General features: G+C 42.0%; 1 protein-coding gene across 2 annotated transcripts; it reads right to left on the bottom strand.

Moving 5' to 3' along the window:
• Positions 1–847: 847 nt before the first annotated feature.
• GRSF1 (G-rich RNA sequence binding factor 1) lies at positions 848–26,533 on the bottom strand. 2 transcript variants are annotated; one of them, XM_060187835.1, is made up of 10 exons: positions 26,091–26,533; positions 22,105–22,261; positions 21,191–21,346; positions 19,135–19,278; positions 16,919–17,054; positions 12,149–12,333; positions 9,836–9,954; positions 7,932–8,067; positions 6,575–6,650; positions 848–2,763 (listed from the first exon to the last, which is right to left on the bottom strand). In XM_060187835.1, the coding sequence occupies exons 1-9, from the start codon at positions 26,526–26,528 to the stop codon at positions 6,601–6,603; spliced, it is 1,521 nt and encodes a 506-aa protein (XP_060043818.1). In that variant the 5' UTR covers positions 26,529–26,533; the 3' UTR covers positions 848–2,763; positions 6,575–6,600. The 2 variants fall into 2 exon arrangements, with proteins under 2 accessions (XP_060043818.1, XP_007523600.1); XM_007523538.3 differs by lacking the exon at positions 26,091–26,533 and adding an exon at positions 25,788–25,927.
• Positions 26,534–27,187: the final 654 nt, after the last annotated feature.

Below are 27,187 nucleotides of genomic sequence, written 5' to 3' on the forward strand. Positions count from 1 at the left end.
AGGCTTGTTTCCTCAAAATGTCACATAAGACCAGAGCATAGCTCACCTGGTGAGGCACCTGCCTTGACATCCACATGGTCCAGGATCAAGTCCCAGCAGCACATGGCAAGTGGCACTATGGAAGCTCTGGTGCTACAATCTCTCTCCCTCTCCCTGTTTCTGTCTGAATAGAGAAGTGCATCTAGAGTGTGAAATCACATATGAATGATGCCCTGAAGTATTAAAAAAAATAATCATCTACCTAGATGTGACTTTCTCCTGTATCTCCAACCACATAGAAGCAGTGAGAAGAATTGTCTTTCTTTCAACCGTCTCCCTCCCCACCAGGCCAAAACAACATTCATCTAAACATAGAGGACCCAACATTCTGGCTGTTTTACTCTGTTCAGTCTTGAGCAATTTTCTCCTTGATGCCTACAAGTTCGTTAAAATTCTCCTCAGACAAAGCAGGGTTTGGGTAAGCTCGTCATACTCCTGTCCTGGCATTTTTTGGTAATCTGACCACAAAGGAGATTTAAAAAACAAAGACTCCAAATAGAGCACAACTGACTAGCATCACTTCTTAAAGAGCAAATGTAGCCTGTTAGTCAAATGTAGCCTGTTTTGTCAAATTTGGGGAGAAATATGTCATTTGTTGAATAAAAAAATTATTTTTATGTTTTTCTTCCCCTTTCAGTAACTACATCGGTTTTTAACAACAATGCATTAATTTACTAATCTGAATTCTGAGTAATATACTGTGGAGGAGGAAAGTGTATGAATCCCTTAGCTTCCAAGAATAGCCACTCACTTTCTGTGGCTCTTTAAGAACTCAGTCATTCGTAGTATGTTAAGAAGATACACCAAATTATCATCAAATCATCACATTTATTTATTTATTATCATCATTGGGGTTTCACTGCTCTGGGCTGACTTTTTCAGATGGGTGAGGAAGGAATGACACCACAGCAACGAAGTTTCCCCATGGGAGGGGGGGTGCGAACAGCAGGTTCAAACCTGGGTCACATGCACGGCAAAGCAGGCAGCCTTCCAGATGAGCTGCCTTGCCAGCCAATCACATAATATTTTAATGCTCATTTTTCTACACATGTGCAAATAAAACCTTCAAAGCAACTGCAAATGAATTATTCATCAATATCAACAGACCCTACAGGAAAGAAAAAATTATCACCATCTAATAGATGATACAATCAAACACCTGTTCTTACAACTCAGCACACTAAACCCTACAAGAGAGCATATTCTCATCACTGTAGCAGTTCTGAGGATGTTAAGTTGTTAAGATGATAAAAATAAACTGAAAATTAGCCATTTCTTCTGATAATAATATTCCAGGATTTGATGTAACAAAAATATATCCAGTTGACTCACTCCAAAATAAATACTCTTAGGTAATCTCCAGCCTGAAACAAGCCTTCATTATTGACTACTTACAGTATAGAGATATTTGTATCTCACCTGGCAATCAAAAGATGGTTATGTGTTAAATGAGAGTCTCTCTTCCGGGCATCAACTCTCATAAATATGGGCCAAATCAATTTTAAGAACTAGAATTGCATTTCCTTGGAACTACATGGCAGTCACACCCTGAGAACAGGAACAAGGCAAACAAAGTGTACAGGACTTTAATCTCCTACACATAAAGGTGCACATAAAGTTAGTTTATTAATGACTACATTTGGAAGCCAGCCATTTTAATCCAATATTTAAACAACAAGCTGTTTAATATTAAAGCAGAAGGTACTGTCACAATGTGACAGAAGAACAGCTTTATTCATAAACCCTTCACACAATTATACGTTAAATGCTATTTTATTTAAGCAAGGCACCCCTACTTGTTCTAAAATATGGGATATGCTATCCCATTGAAAAAGCAAATGAGGAGACTTGGATCTTTCCTATTGTGAGCTGGTTTAAATTCAAGTGAAGCCATTAATGTCCTTCCTAGACAGGACTGTTTTGACATGTCACTTCACTTAAGCTTAACACATCCCCTTAAGATTTAACCAAAACCAAAAGCAAAGGGGGTAAACAGATGCTTGACAACTTTTAAGTTGAAAGTAGAATTCCCACCTTAAGTATACAGGCACAAGAGTTAAATGCCTTCAGCACAAGGCTTAGAAAGGCAAAACATTTCTTAAGTGTGTAAAACTGCCAAACTGCTGCCATTTGGTTACCCATGCCATTCGTTCATGTTTTTTGTCTTGGTTTTCTTTCCTTTTTTTGGGTTCAATTTCTACCCCATCTACGTAATCAAATATCAATACATCTAAAACTAAAACTACTATGACAAATCATAGTAGTCAAAAGTCTAAAGCCTTTCCTTGCTTTGGTGAGTATTTGGTTAAAAACAAATCAGAATTTTTGTTCCATAAGATTTTCATTAGCACAATCAACTCATAGTCAAATAGGTCATTTTTTATATGGGCAAAATTTTAGAGGACAGGGCTGAATAAAAAATATGTAGTCTTTACAGAGAATGACATTATCTTCTATGAAAAAAAAACTTAATCATAAAATAAAGACCACACCTCAAATTCAGATCCTGGACAGTTTAAAGGAAAGCTTAATATTTGTGGTTTATTTCATAATCTTAAACTGAATCTCTTCCTTTTTCTTTCTAAACAGTCCACTACTGAATTTTTCTTAGAAGCAATCATCCAAAACTCCAAAATACTTTCTAACAGTTGCTGCTAAGAAACTGGAACTTTATATATCCCATCTCCAAGGAAGATGTGCAAATGAAATGCGTCTTGCTTCAACCTGAAAATACAACAGAAATGATTAACATTTACTCAAATGAGAAAGGATGCACATTTCCACAAAATTTAAAATTACAAATTCAAGGTTCAAATCCTTAACCAACACCTACTACAAGAGTCTCTCTCCCTCCTCTCTATCTGAATCTCTCCATTCAATTTCTGTCTCTATCAAACATTTAAAAATAAATTTTAGGGAGTCAGGTGGTAATGCAGCAGGTTAAGCACACGTGGCACAAAGCTCAAGGAGCGGCTAAGAATCCCGGTTCGAGCCCCAGTTCAGTCCCCAGCTCCCCACCTGCAGTGGAGTCGATTCACAAGCGGTGAAGCAGGCCTGCAGGTGTCTATCTTTCTCTCCCCCTATGTCTTCCCCTCCTCTCTCCATTTCTCTCTGTCCTATCTAACAACGACATCTATAGCCAACAATAACTACAAAATAAAAAAGGGCAACAAAAAGGGAACAAATAAATTAAAATATAGTCAATACTTTGAAGGTAGTAATTTTTATACCTGACCAGAGTACATTCTCATAGATTTTAGCCAATTTAAAATACTTAACATCAAAATATTATGGGACTTGATAGCCAGAAATACCCTGTTAACAAAACAATACTGCTGGAATGGTCCAGTTGTACTTTAAAAAAAAAAGTCTTTACAGGTAGTTGGCAGGAAAAAATACACCACTACATGCAAGAAAATGATTATAATATTCTGAAATATTGTATGGGGAGAAAAAAAGACCACAAAAATTTCGTTTAGAGAAAAGCATCAAGGCAAATCTGACATGTGTTACAGTATCTGAGGAGATATGTTAAAATAGTCTAGGCAAAAAAGCTAATGCAGACAGGATAGGTTGTGGGACACACAGCCAAGTGCACACATTACTAAGCATGAAGAGATGGGTTCAAGTTCCTGGTCCCCATCTGCAGTAGTGAAGTTCCAAAAGTGGTGGTGGAGCCCTGCTGTAACCTGCCCCTCCCCTACCACCTTCTCTCTAGCTCTGTGGTGGAAAAAGCAAGTCACTGGGACTGGCAGAATCATCACGCAGCCACAGAACTCCAGCAGTAACCCTAGGTGGCAATAAATAAAGCTAACAGAAAACACAATTTCAATGTATTATGTATGATTATAACTAGTAACTGAAAAAAACTTAAGCACATAGCAAATCAATGTTGAGAATGACGGGGAAAGATTTTATGTGAAGAAAATATTCAGATACTATACAATTATAATAAAATTCAACTCACAGGATGATTTTCATTCCTTATACAGATGTTTTATTTAATTACTATCATCTGGTTTTCCTTTTTTTAATTTTTACCAGAGCACTGATCAGCTCTGGCTTATGGTGATGTGAGGACCAAACCTGGGACTTTGGAGACACTTTGCATATCCATTATGCTATCTACCCCTTCCCACCTGTTCTTTCTTTAAAAGACACTAGAGAACTATACAAAAGTAAGTAAGATCTATTTTTCCACATTTTCTATTCTTTTTTGCCTCCAGAGTTATGCCTGGGGCACGATGCCAGCACTACTATACTACAAATCCACTGTTCCTGGAAGCCATTTTGCACATTTTTCTGTTGCCTTTGTTTATAGTTACTGTTGTTATTGCATAGGACAGAAACTGAGAGAGATGGGAAAGACAAAGGGGGAGAGAAAGAAAGACATCTGCAGACCTGCTTCACCGCTGGTCTTTTTTAATCTCTTCTGACAGAACATCAGCATTACTGTTAGCCTTTGATAAGCTTCAGAAGAAAAGCTATACAACTGGCCAAGAGTTATACTGGCAAAAACAATGTATCAAGTAAAGGACAATTACTGTCCCTATGACCCCACTAAAATCCTAGGTCTATTTCCTCCCTAACTTGAAGCTACATCCCATAAACCTAATACTGGTTTGGGTATGACTAGGAGGAAGTCTAAGTTTGTCAGATAAAGAAGTGACTACGAAAGCTGGATATGGGCAAGAGACTGGCTCACTTAATTATGCCCTTTTTGGATGCTAGCAGGCCACCCCATCACTGGGGTCCTAGACAGGGAATCCTTGGACTCCCCCTTAGATGACATGGGCCTAGACCCTCTCTACTCACACCTATTGGGAACGTCATTATAAGCCCCTTTGTGAGCTAAGTCAGGACAGTTGCCTCATTATGAAATAGCAATGGCAGGGACCGCCTTGCTCTCTAAAGGGAGGCTGGGTCATCCTACCCTGCCACTAAAGGAAGACTAGCTCTGAAATGAGCACAGCCTAGAATGTTCCCAGCTGTGACTATGGACTGTAAGCTCAGTCTGACAAAGACTCATAGGTTGTACAAGTTCCTGTGCTAAGTATGAATGGGTATAGGCCCTAGGTTAGAACTGAGAGTAGAACTGTTCATTGTGGTGAACAGTTAATTGCATTTATGTATCTTCTTCAAGTTAGCAAGCAATTGTCTGTCTTAATCCTGCTTCCTAGTTCTACTCTCAATTCTGACACCATCTTCCCAGACAATCTTTCTAATCCATCCCCACTGTTACCTGTCAAGCTCAAACAAAGATTATTAAGACATAGGCTCCTAAGAACATTTATAAAATAGACATCATAGCTTCCTTCTACCCTAAATCCCCTGCTTTCATCTGCTGCATTCCTACATTATGGCTCCTGTTTATTAAACATTTTGTTCTGGTGGGAGTAGATAGCATAATGGTTATGCAAAGAGACTCTAATGCCTGATGTTCTGAGGTCCCCATGCACCTTAAAAAAAAAAAAAGTTTAAACTGTTCTGTTCTCCATCTCACTGCATTTCATCCACCAAGTTCCAGATGTTAATATGATTCCATCCTGACTTCCCTGGGTAGATGACCTCAACAATGCTTCCTGAAACCTCACCTTCCCAGAGCCCTAACCCACTAGGGAAAGACAGAAACAGGCTGGGGGTATGAATCCACCAGCCAATGCCCATGTCCAGCAGAGAAGCAATTACAGAGGCCAGACATTCAACCTTTTCTGTATCACAAAAGAATTCTGGTCCATACTCTCAGAGGGGTAAGTAATAGGGAAATTTCCAATGGAGGAGATGGGACACAACTCTGGCAGTGACAACTGTATGGAATTATATCCTGTCTTACAATCTTGTAAATCAAATCACTAATAAAAAAGAAAAAAGAAAAAAGAAAAGAAAAGGGGGGGGGAAAGGCAATAGAATCCAGTACTGAAGTTTCCACTGGAGGGGTATGGGGACATACAACTCTGGTTGTTGGAGTGGTATGAAATTATACCCATTATCTTAAAATTTTGTAAGTCATTATCAAATCACTATCTGTATGTGCGTGCACATACACATACGGGGGTGGGGGGGATGGTTCAGGCTGGGGAGATAGTATAATGGTTCTTCAAAAAAACTTTCATGCCTGAGGATCTTGAGGCCCCAGGTTCAATCCTCTGCCTCACCATAAGCCAGAGCTGAGCAGTGTTCCGGTGACTGTCTCCCTGTATCTTTTTTTATTATTATTATTTATTTATTATTGAATAAAGAGAGAAACTGAGAAGGGAGATGGAGAGATAGATACCTACATCTCTGCTTCATCACTCATTAAGCTTTCCCCCTGCAGGTGGGGACCAGGGACTTGAACTTGGGTCCTTGTGCACTCTAATGTGTACACTTAACCAGGTGTGTCTCCTTGTTATCTTTCTCATTAAAATAATAAATGCATTTTTTAGAGATTTAACATTTCATAGAAAAGTTTTTTTAAAAGCACAGTTTATAGAATATACAAATTAATGACTTCCTGGCTGAAAATAATTTCCACACCTGCAATTCTTAAATTTACCTTATTATCTGTAGTTCTTGGAAATCTTATTTTCCTTTAGGACATGAATTCAGGAACAATTCAATATACCTATGTTCTAAGAAAGAAAAAAAAATTTTTAAGCAGAAAAAGAAAAACATTTTAGTCCCTCTTCTTGTAGTTCAGATCACCCATCAAAGTTTTTTTTTTTTAATATATATTTATTTATGAGAAGGATAGAAGGAGAAAGAACCAGACATTACTCCGGTACATGTACTGCCGGGGACTGAACTCAAGATCTCATGCTTCTGAGTCCAGTGCTTTATCCACTGCACCACCTCCCGGACCACCAAACTTTTTTAAATAGACAATTTTATTACAAAGTGGACAGTTACCATTAACATAATACACGATACTCTATCAAACTTTTTATCCACCCCTTTTGTAATTAAAACCAAACAACAAAACTAAACACCACCAAATACTCTGGGTTGAAATATGTGGGATAACTAGACAAAATAATGTATTTGGGGGCCAGGCAGTAGTGCAACAGTAAAGTGGACATGTTAATATGTGTGGGGACCCAGGTTAAAGCCCCTGTTCCCCACCTTGACGAGTGGTGGAGCAGTGCTACAGGCGTTTTTCCTCTCTGTCCTTCCCTCTCTCTGCCTCCGCCTGGTATCAAAAGAAAAAGAAAAAAAAAGCCCACTGGCAGCAGTGGAATCATGAAGGTACCAAACCCTAGCAATAACCCTGGTGGCAATAATAATATCATTAGTGCTCTGTTCTTTATATATATTAGCTTAACAGTACAACATAGTTCAATTCTCCCAAGTAAATGTACTAAGCTAACTATAAAACAAAAGTATTTGTACAGGAAGAAAAGTACTTTTATAAGAAAAGTAGCAATGAAAGACATGGATAAGGCCCAGGAGGTGGCACAGTACATTAAATATAGACTCTCAGTAAGTCAGGCGGTGGCGCAGTGGGTTAAGCTTCATAGGCAGTTAAGCAGGTCTGCAGGTGTCTATCTTTCTCTCCCCCCTCTTTCCCTCCTCTCTCCTATCCAACAATGATGACATCAATAACAACTACAACAATAAAACAACCAAAGGGAAAATAAGTAAACATTTAATATTTAATATATATACATATACATACACTCTCAAGTCTGGGTTCCTGATTTCAATCCCTGGGGTAGTATGTGCCAGGTCGTACTGCTCTGGTTCGCTCTCCCTCTATTCCTTCTTTCCTCTCTATCATGAATAAATACATAAATTTTGAAGAGGGTAGGGCAAGGAAAGGGAGAGGAAATGTAGGGGACAAGAGAAGGGAATGGAGGGGAGGGGCCAAGAGCAAAAGCAAAAGCAAAGCAAAGCTCTTTAAGCTCAGTACTTACGAACATGGGACCGATCCTTGAGCATGGCAGCAACAGCATCCTCATGGGTATCGAAGTGCACATCAGCTTCTCCAGTGGCCTTCCCACTCGAACTGTATTCCATGGTGATCCTAACAGGCTTTAGTGGCGCGAAAAACTACACAAGAAACAAAGGCAAAAAGGTTAACAAACAAGAAACAAAAAGGTACTAGACTCAATTTCTAAAATTCTGGCAGGTCTATGTTTTTCTGTCAGACTTTTGATTCATACACCTGATAAACTGTTTTTTTAATAATGTTTATTTATTTATTCCCTTTTGTTGCCCTTGTTTTATTGTTGTAGTTATTATTGTTGATGATGTCGTTGTTGCATAGGACAGAGAGAGATGGATAGAGGAGGGGAAGACAGAGGAGGAGAAAAAGACACCTGCAGACCTGCTTCACCACCCACTTGTGAAGCAACTCCACTGCAGGTGGGGAGCCGGGGGTGATTTCATTTTTTTTTTAATCTCATATATTCTAATTTTTTTTTTTTTTGCCTCCAGGGTTATGGCGGGAGCTGGGTACCACACTATGAATCCACTAGTCCTGGGGTCATTTTTGACATTTTGTTGCCTTTGTTATTTTTTTTTTTTTTGCTTCCAGGGTTAACTCTGGGGCTTAGTGCCTGCACTATAAATCCACTGCTACTGAAGGCCATCTTTTTTCCACTGTTGTTGCTGGATAGGACAGAGAGAAATGGAGAGAGGAGGGGAAGACAGAGAGGGAGAAAGACAGACATCTGCAGACTTGCTTCACAGCTTGTGAAGTGAACCCCCTGTAGGTGGGGAACTGGGGCTCAAAAGGAGATCCTTGCACCGGTCTGTGCATTTAACCTGCTCTACTACCACCTGGCCCCATATAAAATTAGTTTTAAAGGACGTATATAGGGGGCCATGCAATGGCACACTGGTTGAGCAAACAAATTAGCATGAACAAGGACTCAGGTTTGAGCCCCCACTCCCCACCTGCAGGGGGTTGTTTCATGAGCCATGAAGCAGGTATACAAGTGCCTCTCTTTCTCTCTCTCTCTCCCTTTCTACCACCCCCTTTCCTCAAAAAAGGAAAAAATGGCAGCTCAGAGTAGTGGATTTCAAATGACAGCACTGAGCCCCAATGACAACCCTGGTAGCAATCAAAATAAGTTTATAATTGAGTTCACTCTCTCCCCTACCCCACCCTCTACACACACACATATAAAGTAATTCCTTCAAACCTCTTGTTTGTTAAGCTCAAACACTAAAAGAATTTTTTAAAAATTAAGGAAAAAATTAAACTCAGGAGCCGGGCAGTAGCGTAGCAGGTTAAGTGCAGGTGGCACAAAGCTCAAGGATGGGCCCCAGGCTCCCCACCTGCAGGGGAGTCGCTTCACAAGCTTTGAAGCAGGTCTGCAGGTGTCTATCTTTCTCTCCCCCTTTCTGTCCCCCCCTCTCCATTCCTCTCTGTCCTATCCATCAACAACAACATCAATAACAACAATTATAACTACAATAATAAAAACAAGGGCAACAAACAGGAATAAACATTTTTAAAAAATTAAACTTTGCTACATTAAATAGTAAGCCTACAGTGTATAATTTGTACCTATACAATGCTTTTATTCATTATACATAGATAGGAAGGAAGGAAGGAAGGAAGGAAGGAAGCCAGCCCCCTAAAATGTGGAACTACCATTCTACTGTCCAAAGACAGTCCAGTAGGGGAGGTATGGCACAGTGGCTAACACATGCCTTCCATGCTCATGCCTTGGGTTCAACTCTAGCACATACACAAAAAGTTACTCCAGAAATACTGTATTTTTTTTTCTACCTCCTCCAAATAAATTGAAGCTCAATTTTAAAACTTTAGTTCAAATCTACTAAGAATAGGTATATTATTCCTACATACATTAATAATATCTTGGGCATTGGCTTGGAAAGGCAACCCTCTCATGTGAACAAAATGTAGTGATGGTGTAGTTCCAAATTCAGCCTCTGGAAGTTTTTCCACAATTTCCTTAGGCAATTCTGAAAAGTAGAATACAAAGTATTGTCAAAAACATAAACTTCAACAGTTATTAAAAGATAGTAAGAAGGTATGACCTTTATATTTAATACTTCAATTCCTCTTAAACCAAAGGAAGGCCTTTAATATTATAAGCAAAATTATATGAAATTCTACCTGAAATTCCTGACATGCAATAAGTATCACTGACACATGCATAAGCATTCAGTGGCCCAAACCATTACCAGGTTAGCAATTTTTTTGTGAAAGTGAATAAATCATAAAGGCAAAATAAATAAACAAACAAAACACTTAACATGCAACATGTGTTCAAGCCTGACCCCCAGCACACTGGCGAAGTTTCAGTGTGTTTCCTCTCTCCTGACTTCTCTCAACCTGTGAAGTCTGTTTGTAGTAGTGAAGCCCCATTGGGGCGGGGGGGCGGGGTACCACATTTTAGGTTCCCAAGATTGCTTTGGGGTTAAGAAGTCAACAGGATAATTAAATGAGAAGTAAACAAAAGTCTCTAGTTTACATACATGGCTGCTCACACTTTAGTTTAAATATTGTCAATTCACATGATTTTTCATTTGTACCAGTGTTCAATATAATCCTTATAAATATTGGGCAGGCAGAGAAGCATAATGGTTATGCAAAGAGACTCTCACGCCTGAGGCTTCCAAGTCCCAAATTCAATCCCCTGTACCACAAGCCAGGGCTGAGCAGTGCTCTGGTTTTGTTTTGTTTTGTTTTAAATCTATACAAATATTACATGGGGGGGATCAGGCAGCAGCGCAGCGGGTTAAGCGCACATGGTGCAAAGGGCAAAGACTGGCATAAGGATCCCGGTTTGAGCCCTGGCTCCCCACTTGCAAGGGGGGTCGCTTCACAAATGGTGAAGCAGGGCTGCAGGGTGTCTATCTTTCCTCCTTTGTCTTCCCCTCCTTTCTCCATTTCTCTCTGTCCTATCTGGCAACAACATCAAAAAGAACAATAATAATAACCACAACAATGATAAAAACAAAAAGGGCAACAAAAAGGAAAATAAATAAAATATTATATATATTTTTTTCTTACATATTATATATATATATATTCTTACATAAAATATTATATATATATATTTTTTTCTTACATGGGTTAGACTCTCAAGCATAAGGTCCTGAGTTCAATCTCTGGCACCACATGTAGCAGTGATGTGTTTCTTTCTCTCTCCTCCTCCTCTTTCTAATTAATAAAATCTCATTAATAAATCAAATATTTAAAAGTCAAATGAATTAATAATCCTGGTGACAATAATATCAAATGAAATTACTCTTTCTATGTATGTTTGAAGTGTATACTTTGACCCAGTTATTTTTTAATTAATTAATTTATTTATTTATTTATTTTTCATCTTTGAGAGATTCAGAGAGAGAGAGAGACACACACACACAGAAACACCAGAGCACTGCTCAGCTCTGGCTTATGGTGGTGCGGGGAATTAAACCTAGGATTTAGGAGCCTTAAGCATGAGAGTCTATGTGCATAACCATCATGCTATCTTCGCCCACCCTGTCCAACGCTTGACATCTCGTCATCCAATCTGGTCCCCTACGCCTACACTGAACTTCTCTGTTCCAGACTCTTGGAAACAGAGTTGGCAGTCAGCTGAGGTAAAGAACAAACACCTCATCACAGACCCCTGCAAGCGTCAACCCGGCTTTGACCTAGCACGTTATGATTGGGCCCTCCTCAATCGCTATCGAACAGGCCATGGCCGGTGCGCTGCTATGTTCCATCGCTGGGGAGCCAGAGACGACCCGAACTGCCCCTGCGGCTACAGACAATGACCCACATAGTCAACGACTGCCACCTCTCCAGATTCAAAGGAGGTCTCGAAACTTACATCAGGCTCAACCTGACGCTGTTGACTGGCTACGGAAGAAGGGCAAACGCTAATAGTAGTAGTAGTAGTAGTACCATTATGCTATCTGCCCCACCCGACCCAGTTCTCTTATCCCATAATCTTATAATTTCATACATGATCATTAAAAACTTTTTTTTTTTTTAACCAGAGCACTGTTCAGCTCTGGCTTATGGTGGTACGGGGGATTGAACCTGGGACTCTGGTGCCTCAGGCATGAGAGTATGTTTGCATAATCATTATGCTATCTACCCTCCACCCTAAAAACATTTTAACAAAGTCAGAACATAGAACAGAAGCCAGATCCTTACCTATTTCCTTCTCACTTTCAAAAGCTGTTGTGGGTCGAATATCCTCATTTACTTCCTGCTCCTCAAATACCAGCTCTGGCTCCGTTATATACTTAGCAGTAGGAGAAGATACCATTTTCTTTCCCTTATGAGAACCAACATGTGTTCGAACTTCATTCCTTCTGCTTGGAAATATCTCTATATATCTATGTCAAAGCAGAAGTTAACAAGCTTATGTAGTATAAAGTATTGAACTCATTGAAAAAAAAAAAAAAAAAAACCAGGGCTGGCAAAATAGCTCACTTGGATAGTGTGCTGCTCTCCTATGCACATGACTAAGTTCAAGCATGGCTCCCACAGTATGAAAGGGAGCTATGGCTTTCCTTTTCTTCTCACTGCCTCTCTGTATCTTCTGCTATCTGGAAAAGTTAGCCCAAAGCAATGAAGCCCTTGTGATGACAAATAAAATCTGCATATAATTAGTTTATAAAATACAGATATGATAACAGCTAGGAGAGAAAACAACAGAGCGGCAGGGTGGTAGTGCAGCTGACTGAGCGCACATTATAATACTCAAGGACCCACGTTTAAGCCCTCAGTCCCCACATGCAGGGGGGAAAGCTTCACAAGTGGTGAAGCAGGGCTGCAGGTATCTCTGTTTCTCCCCCTCTCTATCAGTATGTTAAAAAAAAAAAAACTACCTTCCCTCAGAACTTCACAAAAATTCTAATGAGACTTCATGAACTAAAGTGAACATCAATTTGACTTCCAATAGTGACAGTGGATCTTTATCAAACCCAAGCTTCCGCCAATTTTCCTTAAAGATATATTTATTTTATATAATATAGTTAAACATGCAAGACAAAGAGAAACATCTTAACATTTGTATAAGATATGCTGAGCCAGGTATAAAACTAGGAACCTCGGAGGTGTGAGTCCTACATGCCAGCAGCTTGAATTAATTTCCTTGACCATTAGAACCAGTTTCCTTTTTCTCAATACCAAACTAGGCTAATTAAACTTCAATTGTACAAAAAACTCCTTTATATAGATCTAGGGGTCGGGAGGTAGCGCAGAGGGTTAAGCACAGGTAGCATGAAGTGGAAGGACCAGCATAAGGATCCCGGTTCGAGGCCCCAGCTCCCTAACTGCAGGAGAGTCACTTCACAGGCTGGTGAAGCAGGTCTGCAAGTGTCTTTCTCTCCCCCTCTGCCTTCCCCTCCTCTCTTCATTTCTCTCTGTCCTATCCAAGGACGATGACAACACCAACAATAGTAATAACTACAACAACAATAAAAAACAAGGGCAACAAAAAGGAAAAATAAATATAAAATTTTTAAAATAATAATAATGAATTAACTTTTTAAAAAGACCCAGCAGAAGCAATGGACTCATCCTGCAAGCATCAAGCCCCAGCAACACTCTCCCCTGTGCAAAGACCCAAGGTTGGGCCCTTGATTCCCACACAGAAACAACCTGCATAGGGAGCACCTGCACAGGTGGAGCTGTGGGTGCTGGCTCCTTCTCTTTCTTCACCCTCCCCAAAATATACTCTATCTTAAAATTTAAAAAAAAAAAGTAAATATGAAGTAATGTGAGGGGGCCAGGCAGTGGCACACTAGGTTAAGCGCACCTAGTACAAAACGCAAGGACCTGTGAATTACCCTGGTTAGAGCCCCCAACCCCCACTTGCAGGAGGGATTACTTCACAAGCAGTAAAACAGGTCTGCAGGTATCTATCTTTCTCTCCCTATCTTCCCATCCTCTCTCAATTTCTCTCTGTCCTAATCTAATAAAATGGGGAAAATGGTAGCCAGGAATAGTAGATTCATAGTGCTGGCACCAAGACCCAGCAATAACTCTGGAAGCCAAAAAAAAAAAAAGGAAAAAGGAAAAAAAAAGTGAAAAGTAGGAGGTTCAAAGTGCTTTAAAATTTTGTTTAGAAAAAATTAAACAAGGACCTTCGAACCAATTCTGTAATTAAATCCTGAAATAAATAGGTTTAAGAATGGCCTTTTTAATTTCAAAGAAATAAAATGCTCTAGGGAATCAGGCGGTAGGGCAGAGGGTTAAGCGCAAGGACATACTAAGGATCCCAGTTCCAGACCCCAGCTCCCCACCTGCAGGGGAGTCGCTTCATAAGAGGTGAAGAAGGTCTGCAGGTGTCTATCTTTCTCTCCCCTCTCTATTTCCCCTCCTCTCTCCATTTCTCTGTCCTATCCAACAACGACAGCAATAACAACAATAATAACTACAATAATAAAAAACAAGGGCAACAAAAAGGAATGAAAAAATATTTTAAAAAAACAAGGGCAACAAAAGGGAAAATAAATGAATATAAAAAAATTTAAAGAAAAAAGAAAGAAAATGGTCTTGAAGGAACAAGAGTGATTTGAAAGCTACCCATGGGGAGTCAGGCGATAATGCAGTGGGTTTGGCGCAAAGCACAAGGACCGGCACAAGGATCCCGGTTCAAGACCCCGGCTCCCCACCTGCAGGGGGGGTCCCTTCACAGGCGGTGAAGCAGGTCTGCAGGTGTCTATCTTTCTCTCCCCCTCTGTCTTCCCCTCCTCTCTCCATTTCTCTCTGTTCTATCCAACAATGACATTAATAACAACAATAAAAACAACAAGGGCAACAAAAAGGGAAAATGAATAAATAAATATTTTAAAAAAAAAGAAAGCTACCCATGGGAAGTCAGGCTGTAGCACAGCTGGTTAAGTGCACATGAAGCAGGTCTGCAGGTATCTCTCTTTCTCTCCCCGTCTTCCCCTCCTCTCTCCATTTCTCTCTGTCCTATGCAACAACGACATCAATAACAACAATAACTACAAAAATAAAACAACAAGAGCAACAAAAGGGGAAATAAATAAAACTTTTTTAAAAATTAAGGCACTGAGATTTTTTTGTTTGCATCCTTTTTTAATACAAATCTTTTATTTTTTATTTATGAATATTTTAATTATGACAGAAACAGGGAAAAGTAGGGAGATAGGGAGGGAGGGAGAGAATGAAATTCCCAATTTCAAGGGAGAACAGAGGGCTTGAACCAGGGTCCTTGTATGGTAACTTCAAAGATACTGAGATTTAAACATGAGGTCCTGCGGCTGATCCCCAGAATTATACCGGGCAAAGAGCTGCTGTGGTTCTGTCATTAATACCTAAGTCCTTTAAAAAAACCTTGAGGAGCTGAGTGGTGGCACGTTTGGTAGAGTTCTTGTTACAGTACATGAGAACCTAGGTTCAAGTCCCTAGTCCCCACCTGCAAGCAGGGAAGCTTCACAAGTGGTAAAGCAGTGTTGCAGGTCTCAGTCGCTCTCACGTGCATTCTTGTCTCTCTCTCCCCTCCTTTCATCTCGATTTCTGTCTCTAGCCTGAAAATAACATATATATGGAGTGTGTTTGTGTTGGAGAAGGGGAGAATATATGCAGTGCTGCAGACAGAAATGAAGACTTAAGTTATTGCAACCAGGAAGGTTGGCTCAGAAAGTAGAGCTCTGGACCTGCATGCCTGAGGTCCAAGACTCAATCCCCAGGAGTACATATACAAGTACCAACTGGTATTCAGGTTGCTCTCTTTGAATTATCACTCACTGACAAGCCTATTAAAAACTAATAAAAAAGACTTTAGCTCTGGGGCCAGGTAGTGGTACCCCTGGTTAAGGACTCATATCACAGTGCACAAGGATGCAGGTTCAAGTCCCTGGTCCCCACCTGCAGGGGGGGGAAGCTTCACAAGTGGTGAAGTAGGGCTGCAGGTGTCGATTTCCCCTACCATCGCAATTTCTGGCTGTCTCTATCCAATAAATAAAGATAATGAAAAGATTAGCACGTGGCGTGAAGCGCAAGGACCGGCATAAGCATCCTGGTTTGAGCCCCTGGCTCCCCACCTGCAGGGGAGTCACTTCACAGGCGGTGAAGCAGGTCTGCAGGTGTCTATCTTTCTCTTCCCCTGTCTTTCCCTCCTCTCTCCATTTCTCTCTGTCCTATCCAACAGCAACAACATCAATAACAACAATAACTACAACAATAAAACAAGGGCAACAAAAGGGAATATTTAAATAATAATTTGTTAATCTGAGGAGCATTTACAAAATCATCATACCTAGGGAGTCGGGCAGTAGCGCAGCGGGTTAAGCGCAGGTGGCGCAAAGCACAAGGACCGGCGTAAGGATCCCGGTTCAAGCCCCCGGCTCCCCACCTGTAGGGGAGTCCCTTCACAGGCGGTGAAGCAGGTCTGCAGGTGTCTGTCTTTCTCTCCCCCTCTCTGTCTCCCCCTCCTCTTGATTTCTCTCTGTCCTATCCAACAACAGCAACATCAATAATAACTACAACAATAAAACAACAAGGGCAACAAAAGGGAATAAATAATTTAAAAATATATATAAAAATTAAAAATTTTTTTAAATCATCATACCTATCCCTCTTTTCTATGTTTAGATAACTATTTTTTTACATTTTTAAAAAATATCTATTTGTTCCCTTTTGTTGCCCTTGTTACTTTATTGTTATTGATGTTGTCATTGTTGGATAGGACAGAGAGAAATGGAGAGATGGGGAAGGCAGAAAGGGGGAGAGAAAGAGACATCTGCAGACCTGCTTCACCGTGTGTGAAGCAACTCCCCTGCAGGTGGGGAGCTGGGGCTCGAACCCGGATCCTTAAGCTGGTCCTTGCGCTTTGGGCCACATGCGCTTAACCCGCTACGCTACCGCCCAACTCCCGTTTAAGCAACTTTTTATAGAACGCACCCACCAAGATATGTCATCATTATTAACATCTACTTCACTCACCGGTTACCAATCTCTTCCCTGTGTTTCAACAGGGCTTGGTTAGCCATTTCTGGTTCTTCAAACTGCACATAGGCTTCTCCTGTTTTTCTTCTCCCTCTGTAGTCCATAACAAAAGTAATGTCTACTATATTCAGTCCTAGAACACCAAGTAAAATTAACAAATTAGTGCTAATAGGTGCTTGGGATATTTAAATTTAGCAGATTCAATCACATGTTACTAAGCCTTTTATTTTTCAATGGAACCTGCATGAAGTGTACCACTCCTGGCCACTCTTTCAGACACTCCGGAGAGGATGGCAGTAAAGTGACCTCCACTGCTACATGTCTCCCATTTTGTGTTGGGCCTCAAAACTGGGTCTCACAATGTTGGGGTCTAGGCACTCCATGTGGTATCTCTCTCCTTTTTAGTCGTTGGTTTTATATTATGGAACAATAGAGATTCAGATCACTTTTTTAAAGGTTCACATTTTATAGTCAGGAATTAGGTGGAAACTTTTTTAAAATTTCTTTTTATTTACTTATTTATTCCTTTGTTGCCCTAGTTTCTTTTTATTGTTGTAGTTACTATTATTGTCATTGTTGGATATTAGAGAGAAATGGAGAGAGGAGGGGAAGACACAGAGGAAGAGAGAAAGATAAAGACACCTGCAGATCTGCTACACCACCTGTGAATTGACTCCCCTGCAGGTGGGGAGCCAGGGTCTCAAACCTGGGTGCTTATGCAAGTCCTTCCGCTTTGCACCACCTGCACTTAACCCATTGTGCTACTGCCCGACTCCCGGAAATTTTATTTATATTTATTTTCCCTTTTTGTTGTCCTTGTTTTTTCATTGTTGTAGTTATTATTATTGTTGTTGTTACTGATGTCATCATTGTTAGGTAGAACAAAGAAAAATGGAGAGAGGAGGGGAAGACAGAGAGGGGGAGAGAAAGACTGACACCTGCAGACCTGCTTCACCGCCTGTGAAGTGACTCCCCTGCAGGTGGGGAGCCGGGGCTAGAACCAGGATCCTTACGCTGGTCCTTGCACTTTGCGCCAACTGCATTTAACCCGCTGTGCTAACCGCCCGACTCCCTACCTGGAAATTTTTTAAACCCACATCAATTGTCATTGCTTTAGAAAATTATGGCCATATGGACGGGTGGTGCCACACCTGGTTAAGTGTACATGTTACAGTGCTCAAGGACTTGGGTTTGAGCCCCCAGTCCCCACCTGCAAGATAAAGCTTTCAGTGTTGAAGCAGGGTTGCAGCTATCTCTGTCTCTCTCCCTTCGTATCACCCCCTTCCCTCTCAATTTCTGGCTGTCTCTATCCAATAAATAAATAAAGATAAAATTTTTTGTAAGCATGACCACTTGATGAAGGAATATTTTCAATAGTAAAAATAAGCCCACATGAAATTATTTTAAAGTCTGACATCTTCCAAACAGTAAGGCCAATTTAAAACACTTAAGATTTCTGAACATTAAAATCTCAAGTGAAGAATTCTTCCTGGCGCTAGGTGGTGGCGCACCTACTTGAGCACGTCACTATGCACATGGACCTGAGTTCAAGTCCCCAGTCCACACCTGCAGGGGAAAGCTAAGTTTCCCAAGTGGTGAAGCAGTGCAGATGTCTCTCTGTTTCTCTCCCTCCCTACCTCCCCTTTCTCTCAAGTCTTCACTATTTCTATCCAATAAATAATAAAAAGGTTAAAAAAAAGAATTCTCCCCTAATGAACATAGTATAACTACAAGTCTCCTAGAAAAATATTCACCTAAGCTACAGGACACAACGGGCAAAGAAAAACAGAAGACATAATGTTGGTCTGCTTCTAATTCTGCTTCTAAAACCCCTTCTGTTTCATTGGTTTAATCCCCCGTTTAACACTGTATTCTATTTATGTAAACCACTGTTAATTAAGCACCACCCTTCCTCCAGGGCACTGGTTTAACTCCCACTGGTTCATGATGTCTTTTTGCTCCGCCCCCTCTCCTTGTCACACCCTCATTTTCACCAATCTCTTTTCGCTCCACCCTCTCTGTGTCACATCCTGTTTCCACCCTACTTGGCATAAGGACAGGGTTGTGATTAGGGATAGCTTAGTTTAGATTGTGCTGCTTTCCACATGAATAAAGAGATACTGCTTCCCAGCTCAGCCATGAGTCCCTGGTCGTCTGTCTCCCGCCCGCGAAGCTAGCCCAGCAACATAAAATATCATGTAACTGAAAAGCACCTGCAAAGAAGTCTACAATGTCTTTCTCATTACAGCTATAAGGAAGTCCTCTCAAGCGAACCACTCCATCATTTACCACAGGTGAAGACTTGACCTGCAGGTTCTTCATTAAGGCATCCACATCTTCATTGTTTATTTCATATACTACAAGAAAAGAACACAAAAGCCATGCAAAATGTAGGTACGAAAGGATGAAGCCATTTATTTAGAAAAGAAGAATGTCACCACGTGGAGGTAATTTTATAATTCTAAACTTATTTTCTTTAAAAAAAGAAAAAGATTTATTAATTGGTTGACTGGTGTTTAAAAAAGGAAGGGAAAAACACAAAGCCAAACTTGGACTAGAGTTGGTGTATTGCACCAAAGTAAAACAGACTGGGGAGGAGGGGAAGGGCTCGAATCCTGGAACATGATAGTGTAGGAGGACCTAGTGGGGACTGAATGGAAATGTGGAAAATTGAGAAATGTTACACATGTACAAACTATTGTATTTTACTGTTGACTGTAAACCATTAATCTCCCAATAAAGAAATTATAAAAGAAAAAAGGGGGGGTGAGAGAAAACCAGACCATCCCTCTGGCACATGCAATGCGCTAAGGATCAAATTCAAAATCTCATGCTTGAGAGTTCAATACTGTATTGAGTATACCACCTTCCAGACTACTACCGTTGTTAATTTTAATGTGTACTTCTCTAGATAAAATAACAGGTATTTTATGGAATATTTACTTGAGCCAAACATAACTCCTTTAAACGTCATTAACCAACCATGAAGTGACCATGGCTGACATCTTCTAGATAAGAAACTAAGATTAGCACTAGGGAAAGATAGAAACAGGCTGAGGGTATGCACCAACCTACCAATGCCCATATCCAGCAGAAAAGCAGTTATGAAGCCAGAACTGCCACCTCTGCACCGCATAAAGAATTTTGGTCCATACTCCCTGAGGGTTAAATGTTTGCGGAAGATGAGTAAAAGGCCCATCAGAATACTGAGAGAAGAGGGGGGAAAGGAGGGGAGGGAAGCAGGATCATAGAAAAAAGGGAAAATATATAGACAGACAGATATAGATATATATTTATAAAAATAATTGTCAACCCATGTCTATGATCTTGGGAGAACAGTTTCTAGTGGAGGAAATGGGGACAACACAACTCTGGTGGTGGAATGGTGTGGAATTATACCCCTGTTATCTTATATTTTTGTAAATCAATATTACATTGCTAATTAAAAAAAAAAAAGAAAGATTGTATTGGGGAGATACCATGATGGTTATGCAAAAAGATCTTTCTTTCATGCCTGGGACTTTGAGGTCCCAGATTCAACCTTCCATACCACCATAGATCAGAGGTGAACAGTGCTCTGAGAAAGAGAGAGAGGGAAGGAGGAAGAGAGGAAGGAAGAGGACAGAGAAGGGAAATTCTCTCTTCTCTATTTTTTCACCTAACAGTATATACTTAAGGATTGTGGAGATAGCATAATGGTTTTATAAACACATTCTCATGCTTGAGGTTCCAAGGTCTCAGGTCCAACCATCAGCACCACCATATACCAGAGCTGGGTTCTGGGAAAACAAAAGGCAGAGTGGAGTACAAAGGCTAACTGTTAAGGGAACAGACTCCCAGGTTCAATCCCCCACACCACAGTAAGCCAGAGCTCAGTTGTGCTCTGGAAAGAGGAAGAAAAATCTGTATTCATATATCTCCATTTCACTACTGTTAAGAATCAAATAAAAATTGCCTCAGACTGGGAGTATGGATAGACCTGTCAATGCCCATGTTCAATGGGGAAGCAATTACAGAAGCCAAACCTTCCACCTTCTGCATCCCACAATGACCTTGGGTCCATACTCCCAGAGTGTTAAAGAATAGGAAAGCTATCAGGGGAGGGGAGGGGATACAGAGTTCTGGTGGTGGGAATTGTACCCTTCTTATCCTATGGTTTTGTCAGTGTTTCCTGTTTATATTTTATAAATTTAAAAAAAAATGCCTCAGAAGTTAATATTCTAATGGTATGGTCCCCAAAGCTATGAAATGATTTCACATACCACATACCTTCCACATATCGCTGCCCCATGTACATACGGTGCTTTTCTAAGGCTTTTTGCACATCCTGGTCTGACTCCATTTCAATTAAGGCATCACCCCTTCGTTTCCCATCTCTATTTAACAGGAAATGTATTCCATTCTCACCATTGCGAATTCTGCAATCTAAGCACATTTAAGTCAAATTAACTAAAATCAGAGTTTTAGCTCAAGTGTACAAATTTTCCAATACAAAGCAAATATCTGTCATGTATCTTACACAACTCTACATTAATGCAGTCACTCCAAAACTAATGAGTTGGTAGCTTCTAATATATTCTAAGTGAAAAAGATAAACAAATGAGGATAGAAATCTATGATCTCTTAATCATTTAATGGCAAATCAAATGAGGCCCAACACAAGTGTCTTTACCAATGTTGCTATAATCAGTTTCCAGCCACTTAAGGAATTAAAAATTTGGTTAGGTTTAAAGTATATATATATATATATATTTTTTTTTTTTTCTTTTTAAACCAGAGCACTGCTCAACTCTGGCATATGGTGGTGCAGGGGATTGAACCTGGGACTTTGGAGCCTCAGGCATGACAGTTTCTTTGCATAACCATTATGCTATCTCCCCCTGACCTTAAAGGTAAGTGTCTTCCTATCTTACAATTATAAACACAAGAACTCAAAGGAAAAAAAAAAAACTATTATTCAGCTGGCAGGGTGTGTACTTTATATTGTGTGAAGCCCTGGGCTTGAGTCCCAGCACAATATGGTATGGAGCAATCACTACATCAGAGGGAGTTCCACAGATAGAAGTCTGCAGTTGTGTCTTTCTTACTCTCCCTCTCTCCATATTTGTGTGTGTGTGTGTGTGTGTGTGTGTGTGTCTCCTCTCACGTTCTCTGTTCTATCAAAAAAAACACATAAACTATACCTGAGAAAAAGTTCACCACATCTTCCACAGTGCAGGACCATGGTAACCCTTGAGCTCGAATGAGATAAACATCATCCACTTCTTCTCCTAACTTGGATGGAGCCACTTCATACTCAGGGAGAGATGGAAGCTCTTCCAAGTAGGTACTTTTAGACTCCTTCCAAAGGAAATTAAAAAATAATAATAAAATTAAAACTAATATAATCAAAATATTTTTGATGATGTACTCAGAAAAGTTTGTATTTACAAACCATGTCTGAGTGTTAATTCTTTCAAGATAGCTACCATTTCAGAAGCAAAAAGTAAACGCCACAAATCTAACTCATCCTATTTTGGCTTAAATTATACTTTTTTTCTGTTTTTACATTTTTACCTTTATATGTCTTATAGTCAATATTAAATACAATAGTTGTACATGCATAACATTTCTCAGTTTTCCACATAACAATACAACCCCCACTAGGTTCTCTGTTATCCTTTTCCAGGACCTGTACTCTCCCCCACCCACCCCAGAGTCTTTTTTTTTTTTTTTTTTTGCCTCCAGGGTTATCACTGGGGCTCAAATCCACAGCTCCTGGAGGCCATTTTTGCCCATGCTGTTGTCCTTATTGTTATTGTTGGATAGGACAGAGAGAAATTGAGATAAGAGGGGAGACAGAAAGGGGGAGAAAAAGAAACACCTGCAGACCTGCTTCACCACCTATGAAGCGACTCACCTGCAGGTGGGGAGCCCAGGCTGGTTCTTGTGATATGTGCCATGTGCACTTAACCCACTGAGCTATGGCCCGACCCCCAACCCGAGAATCTTTTACTTTGGTGCAATACACCACTCCAGTCCAGGTTCTGCTTAGTATTTTCTCTTATGATCTTGTTTTTCTTCTCTTTTTTTTTATATTTTATTTATTTTCCCTTTTGGGGCCCTTGTTCTTTATTGTTGTTGTAGTTATTATTGTTGTCATTGTTGTTGGATAGTACAGAGAGAAATGGAGAGGAGGGGAAGACAGAGAGGGGGAGAGAAAGACACCTGCAGACCTGCTTCACCACTTGTGAAGAGACTCCCCTGCAGGTGGGGGACCAGGGGCTTGAACCAGGATCCTTACACTGGTCCTTGTGCTTTGTGCCACGTTCACTCAACCATGATCTTGTTTTTCAACTTCTGCTCAAGTATACTTCTTACAGTAACAAACAGGTACATTCCTTCGGCTTCAGGGATTGTTTTTAAGTGTATCAGTTACAAATTACACCTCACTAAAGAGGCTTAAAGTAGGTCAAAAAGGTTCTTTCATTTTAACAAACAGGTGTAGGTATATCTGGACCTCATCTACAAAAACAGACTAAACTAAAATGAGAATACAAGACAAGATACTGCAAGTGCTACAAACAAGAAACAAAGCCTTATAAAATTTAAATCAGAGGGAGTCGGGGGTAGTGCAACAGGTTAAGGACACAGGGCATGCACATGGCACAAAGCGCAAGGACCAGCGTAAGGATCCTGGTTCGATCCCCCCTCCCCATCTTCAGGGAAGTCACCTCACAAGCAGTGAAGCAGGTCTGCAGGTGTTCATCTTTCTCTCCCCGTCTTCCCTTCCTCTCTCCATTTTTCTCTGTCCTGTCCAACAATGACATCAATAACTACAATAAAAGAAGGGCAACAAAAAGGAATATTTTTTAAAAATCTTAAAAAAAAAAACTTAAAACATAGCAGTAGGAGAAAAAGAACTGAGACATATGAGATGGGCCTTAAGGAAAAAAAATATAATTCTGAGAGTTTATTATAGCCCATCTGCAGAACTTGGTGCCATGAAGCAGTGGGTTGTGTTCTCTATGTCCTTAAGCTGGTAGGCAAATGGGAATTTGTAGAAAGGCAGATAAGAGGGGGTTGAATGGTTGATTTTTTTTTAAAAATTAAGACATGTAAGAGTCTTTTTACCTAAAACAAGACATCAAGATACTTGAAAAGATTAATCTGTCAACTGCTATGTCAAAAGAGAAAAAGGATCAGAAAAGACTGTAACAGCAATGTGGTAACAGGATCCTGACACATAACTAACAAGCTCTACTTTATAAGACAAAGCCAGATGTGGAATTTAATATAAAAATCATTATCAAGAAAGACAACTCAAAGGAGTCAGGTGGTAAAGGGCAAGGACCACCTGCAGGGGGTCACTTCACAGGCTGAGCAGGTCTGCTGCAGGTGTCTCTCTTTCTCTCCCCCTCTCTAACTTCCCCTCCTCTATTTCTCTCTGTCCTATCTAACAACGACGACATCAATAACAACAATTAAAAAACAAGGGCAACAAAAAGGGAAAATAAATAAATATAAAAAATTTAAAAAAGACAACTCAGATGTTAAGTTTTTCACATTACAGGGTGAAAGACAGTAATACATATATATCATCCATTATTCACATTACTACTTATCTCTAACTTTAAGGAATCAATGGTAAATGTAAACCTCTAGCAGAGGTCTAACACATATTTAATAAAGAAGCAACAAGCACTACTGACTAAAAGCATGGCCAACCCAGTGATTTGCACTGTTTACTGAGCTGTCTGTCACTTCATCACTCTGTATGTTCCCAAAATTTCATGAACTTACATATACTTTCAAGAAGTAATCTACAAATGTTAAGCAGCGTGTCTAAAGGTAAAAGAGGCCCAACAGATATTAATTTCACAGGAAAAAAATAATAATCAAGTGAAGAAAACGAGTTTTCTCACAAAGGATTAGTAGACACTGTTTCAATAAACACCATACCCCCTATGTCCCCAAAATTCCATAAGCATAATAAGCTTTTACAGGAATGGGCAGAAGAAAGTATTGGGCCAGGATTCAAATCAATTAGCTCAGTCGCTGGCAGACAGAAGCCATGCAGATTAGCCTCCAGATTTCCTTCAATTCAAGGAGAAGCAGAAATTGAATTAAGATAACTATGGCCCAAGGCATCGAGAGAACTGGGTAGCCAAAAGGTGTACTGACATTTCCCAGATGCCACATAACAAGAGGAAAAAAGAAAAGAAAAAAAAAAAAAAGAAAAAAAAAAAAAGGAAAGAGTCCTACCTGGCATAAAGATTTGCAATGAGTCCTTAAAAAAAAAAAAAAAGGGAGGGGGCGGGGGCCAGGCGGTGGCGCATCTGGTTAAGCACCCACCCAGGTTCAAGCCCCTGGTTCCCACCTGCAGGGGGAAAGCTTCACAAGCGGTGAAGCAGGTCTGCAGGTGTCTGTCTCTGTCGGTCTCTCTCCCACTCCATCTTCCCCCTCCTCTATTTCTGTCTCTATCCAATAATTAAAAAAAATAAAGTTTTAAAAAAGGGGGGGACACTGTAGACTCACTCCCGCGTCGCCAAATCGCCAGACTCCCCCTCCCCCAGTCTCGGTCTGCAAACTGGTCCCCTCCCCCGCCGGCGACGACCCGGGTTCCTAAAGGACCTTTTCCGCCGGTGGAGCGGCAGGTGCAAAGGTGACCTTCAGTGACCTGGCGGGCCGCCTCCCCGGACCCGGCCTCCCCCCGGGACCAGCCCACGCAGCCGCGCGTGCAGCCGCCACCAGGCCTAGCGCTCCGGCTGCGGGGACTCGCGACCCTCGGCGGGGCAGCCCCCCAACTTCAGCACCAGCGGCCCGAGCGCGACGCGGATGCGGGGTGGGGGCTGGGAAGGGGCGCCAGCAGCCTCCCCAAACCTACCATGGGCCGGCGGGAAACAAGGCCTCAACATTCACCCCGGCCACTTACACTGCCCCACCGACCAGAGAGACTCGAGGGGAGCACAAAACAAGGAGAAAAAGCCCTGGACGGGAAAGCGTCCCTTGTCCCGAGGCCCAATAGGCGGGAGGACTGGGCGGAGGGGGTGTGCGGCGCGTGCCGCGGTGCCCGGGCGCGCACGCGGGGAGCACGCGGAGGGGCGCACAGACGGGCGGGAGGACGGGCGCGCGCGCGCGCGGCCGGGGCAGGGTCCCGCGCGCGCGGCCCCTCGCGGCGCCCACGTACCTGGCTGTATCCGCGCGCCGGGCCCGCGGCCGCCGCCAGCGACTGCGGCAGCAGAGGGGGTCGCAGGGCAGAGTAGGAGGCGGCGGCCGCGGCGGAGGCGGCGGTGGGGAGAGGCCCCGCCAGCCTCCCGACAGGCACAGGCCCACTCTGGAGGCCCCGCGTATGCGAGGCGGCGGCGGCCCCGAGCAGCAACAGCAGGCGGCGGCGGCCGGAGACGCCCGCGGGGAAGGAGCCGGCGGTGGAGTAGAAGGGGAGGCAGGCGGCGCCGGTGCGCCGGCAGCTGCTGCAGTTGCAGCCACAGCCCCGGAGCAACGCCCCGAGTACCCAGCGCGTCCCGGCCATGGACTCCAGAGGCGGCAAGGGGCCTGGAGGCGGCTGCGACTGCAGCGCCAGCGGAGGGGAAGCGGAATCCAGGGCGGGGACGGACGCCGGGCACATGCGCGCGGGCGCCGGGGCCGGGAGCCGCAAGCGAGGAGGCGGCCGGGGGCGCCGCTCCGCCCGGACTCCGCCTTAGGGGCGGGGCGAGGGGGTCAAAGGACGACGCCCCCGCCTTTCGGGTGCAGGAACCTGAACCCCAGACAGTGGCGAGGGGCCTGCGGGCTATGACTAGGCCACGCATGCAGCCACGCAACTCCCAGCTCGTCACGTGAGACGCAAAAAGGCCATTTCTGGGACCGGGTGGTGGCGCACCTGGTTGAGTGCAAATGTTACAATGCGCAAGATCTGGGTTCGAGCCCGCAGTCCCCACCTGCGGGGGAAATCTTCCTTCACAAGTGGTGCCACAGGGCTGCAGGTGTCTGTCTCTGACCCTCTCTATCCCTCCCTTCCCTCTCGAATTCTGACTGTCTCTATCCAATCAATAAATAAAGATAATTTTTTTTGTAAAAAAAAAAAAAAAAGACCATATCTGCTCTCGGCTCCCCACAAAGCTGAAGATTTGTGCTCAAGGCCAATTTTTTTTTGGGGGGGGCTAGTTATTTAAAGCGCATGTAGAGCTGAGGAGACAGCATATTGGTTATGTGAAAAGATTTTCATGCCTGAGGCTCAGAGGTTCCAGATTCAATTCCTGGCACCACCAGCAGCCAGAGCTGAGCAGT

The sequence above is a fragment of the Erinaceus europaeus genome, chromosome 3, assembly GCF_950295315.1.
Source record: "Erinaceus europaeus chromosome 3, mEriEur2.1, whole genome shotgun sequence".
NCBI lineage: Eukaryota > Metazoa > Chordata > Mammalia > Eulipotyphla > Erinaceidae > Erinaceus > Erinaceus europaeus.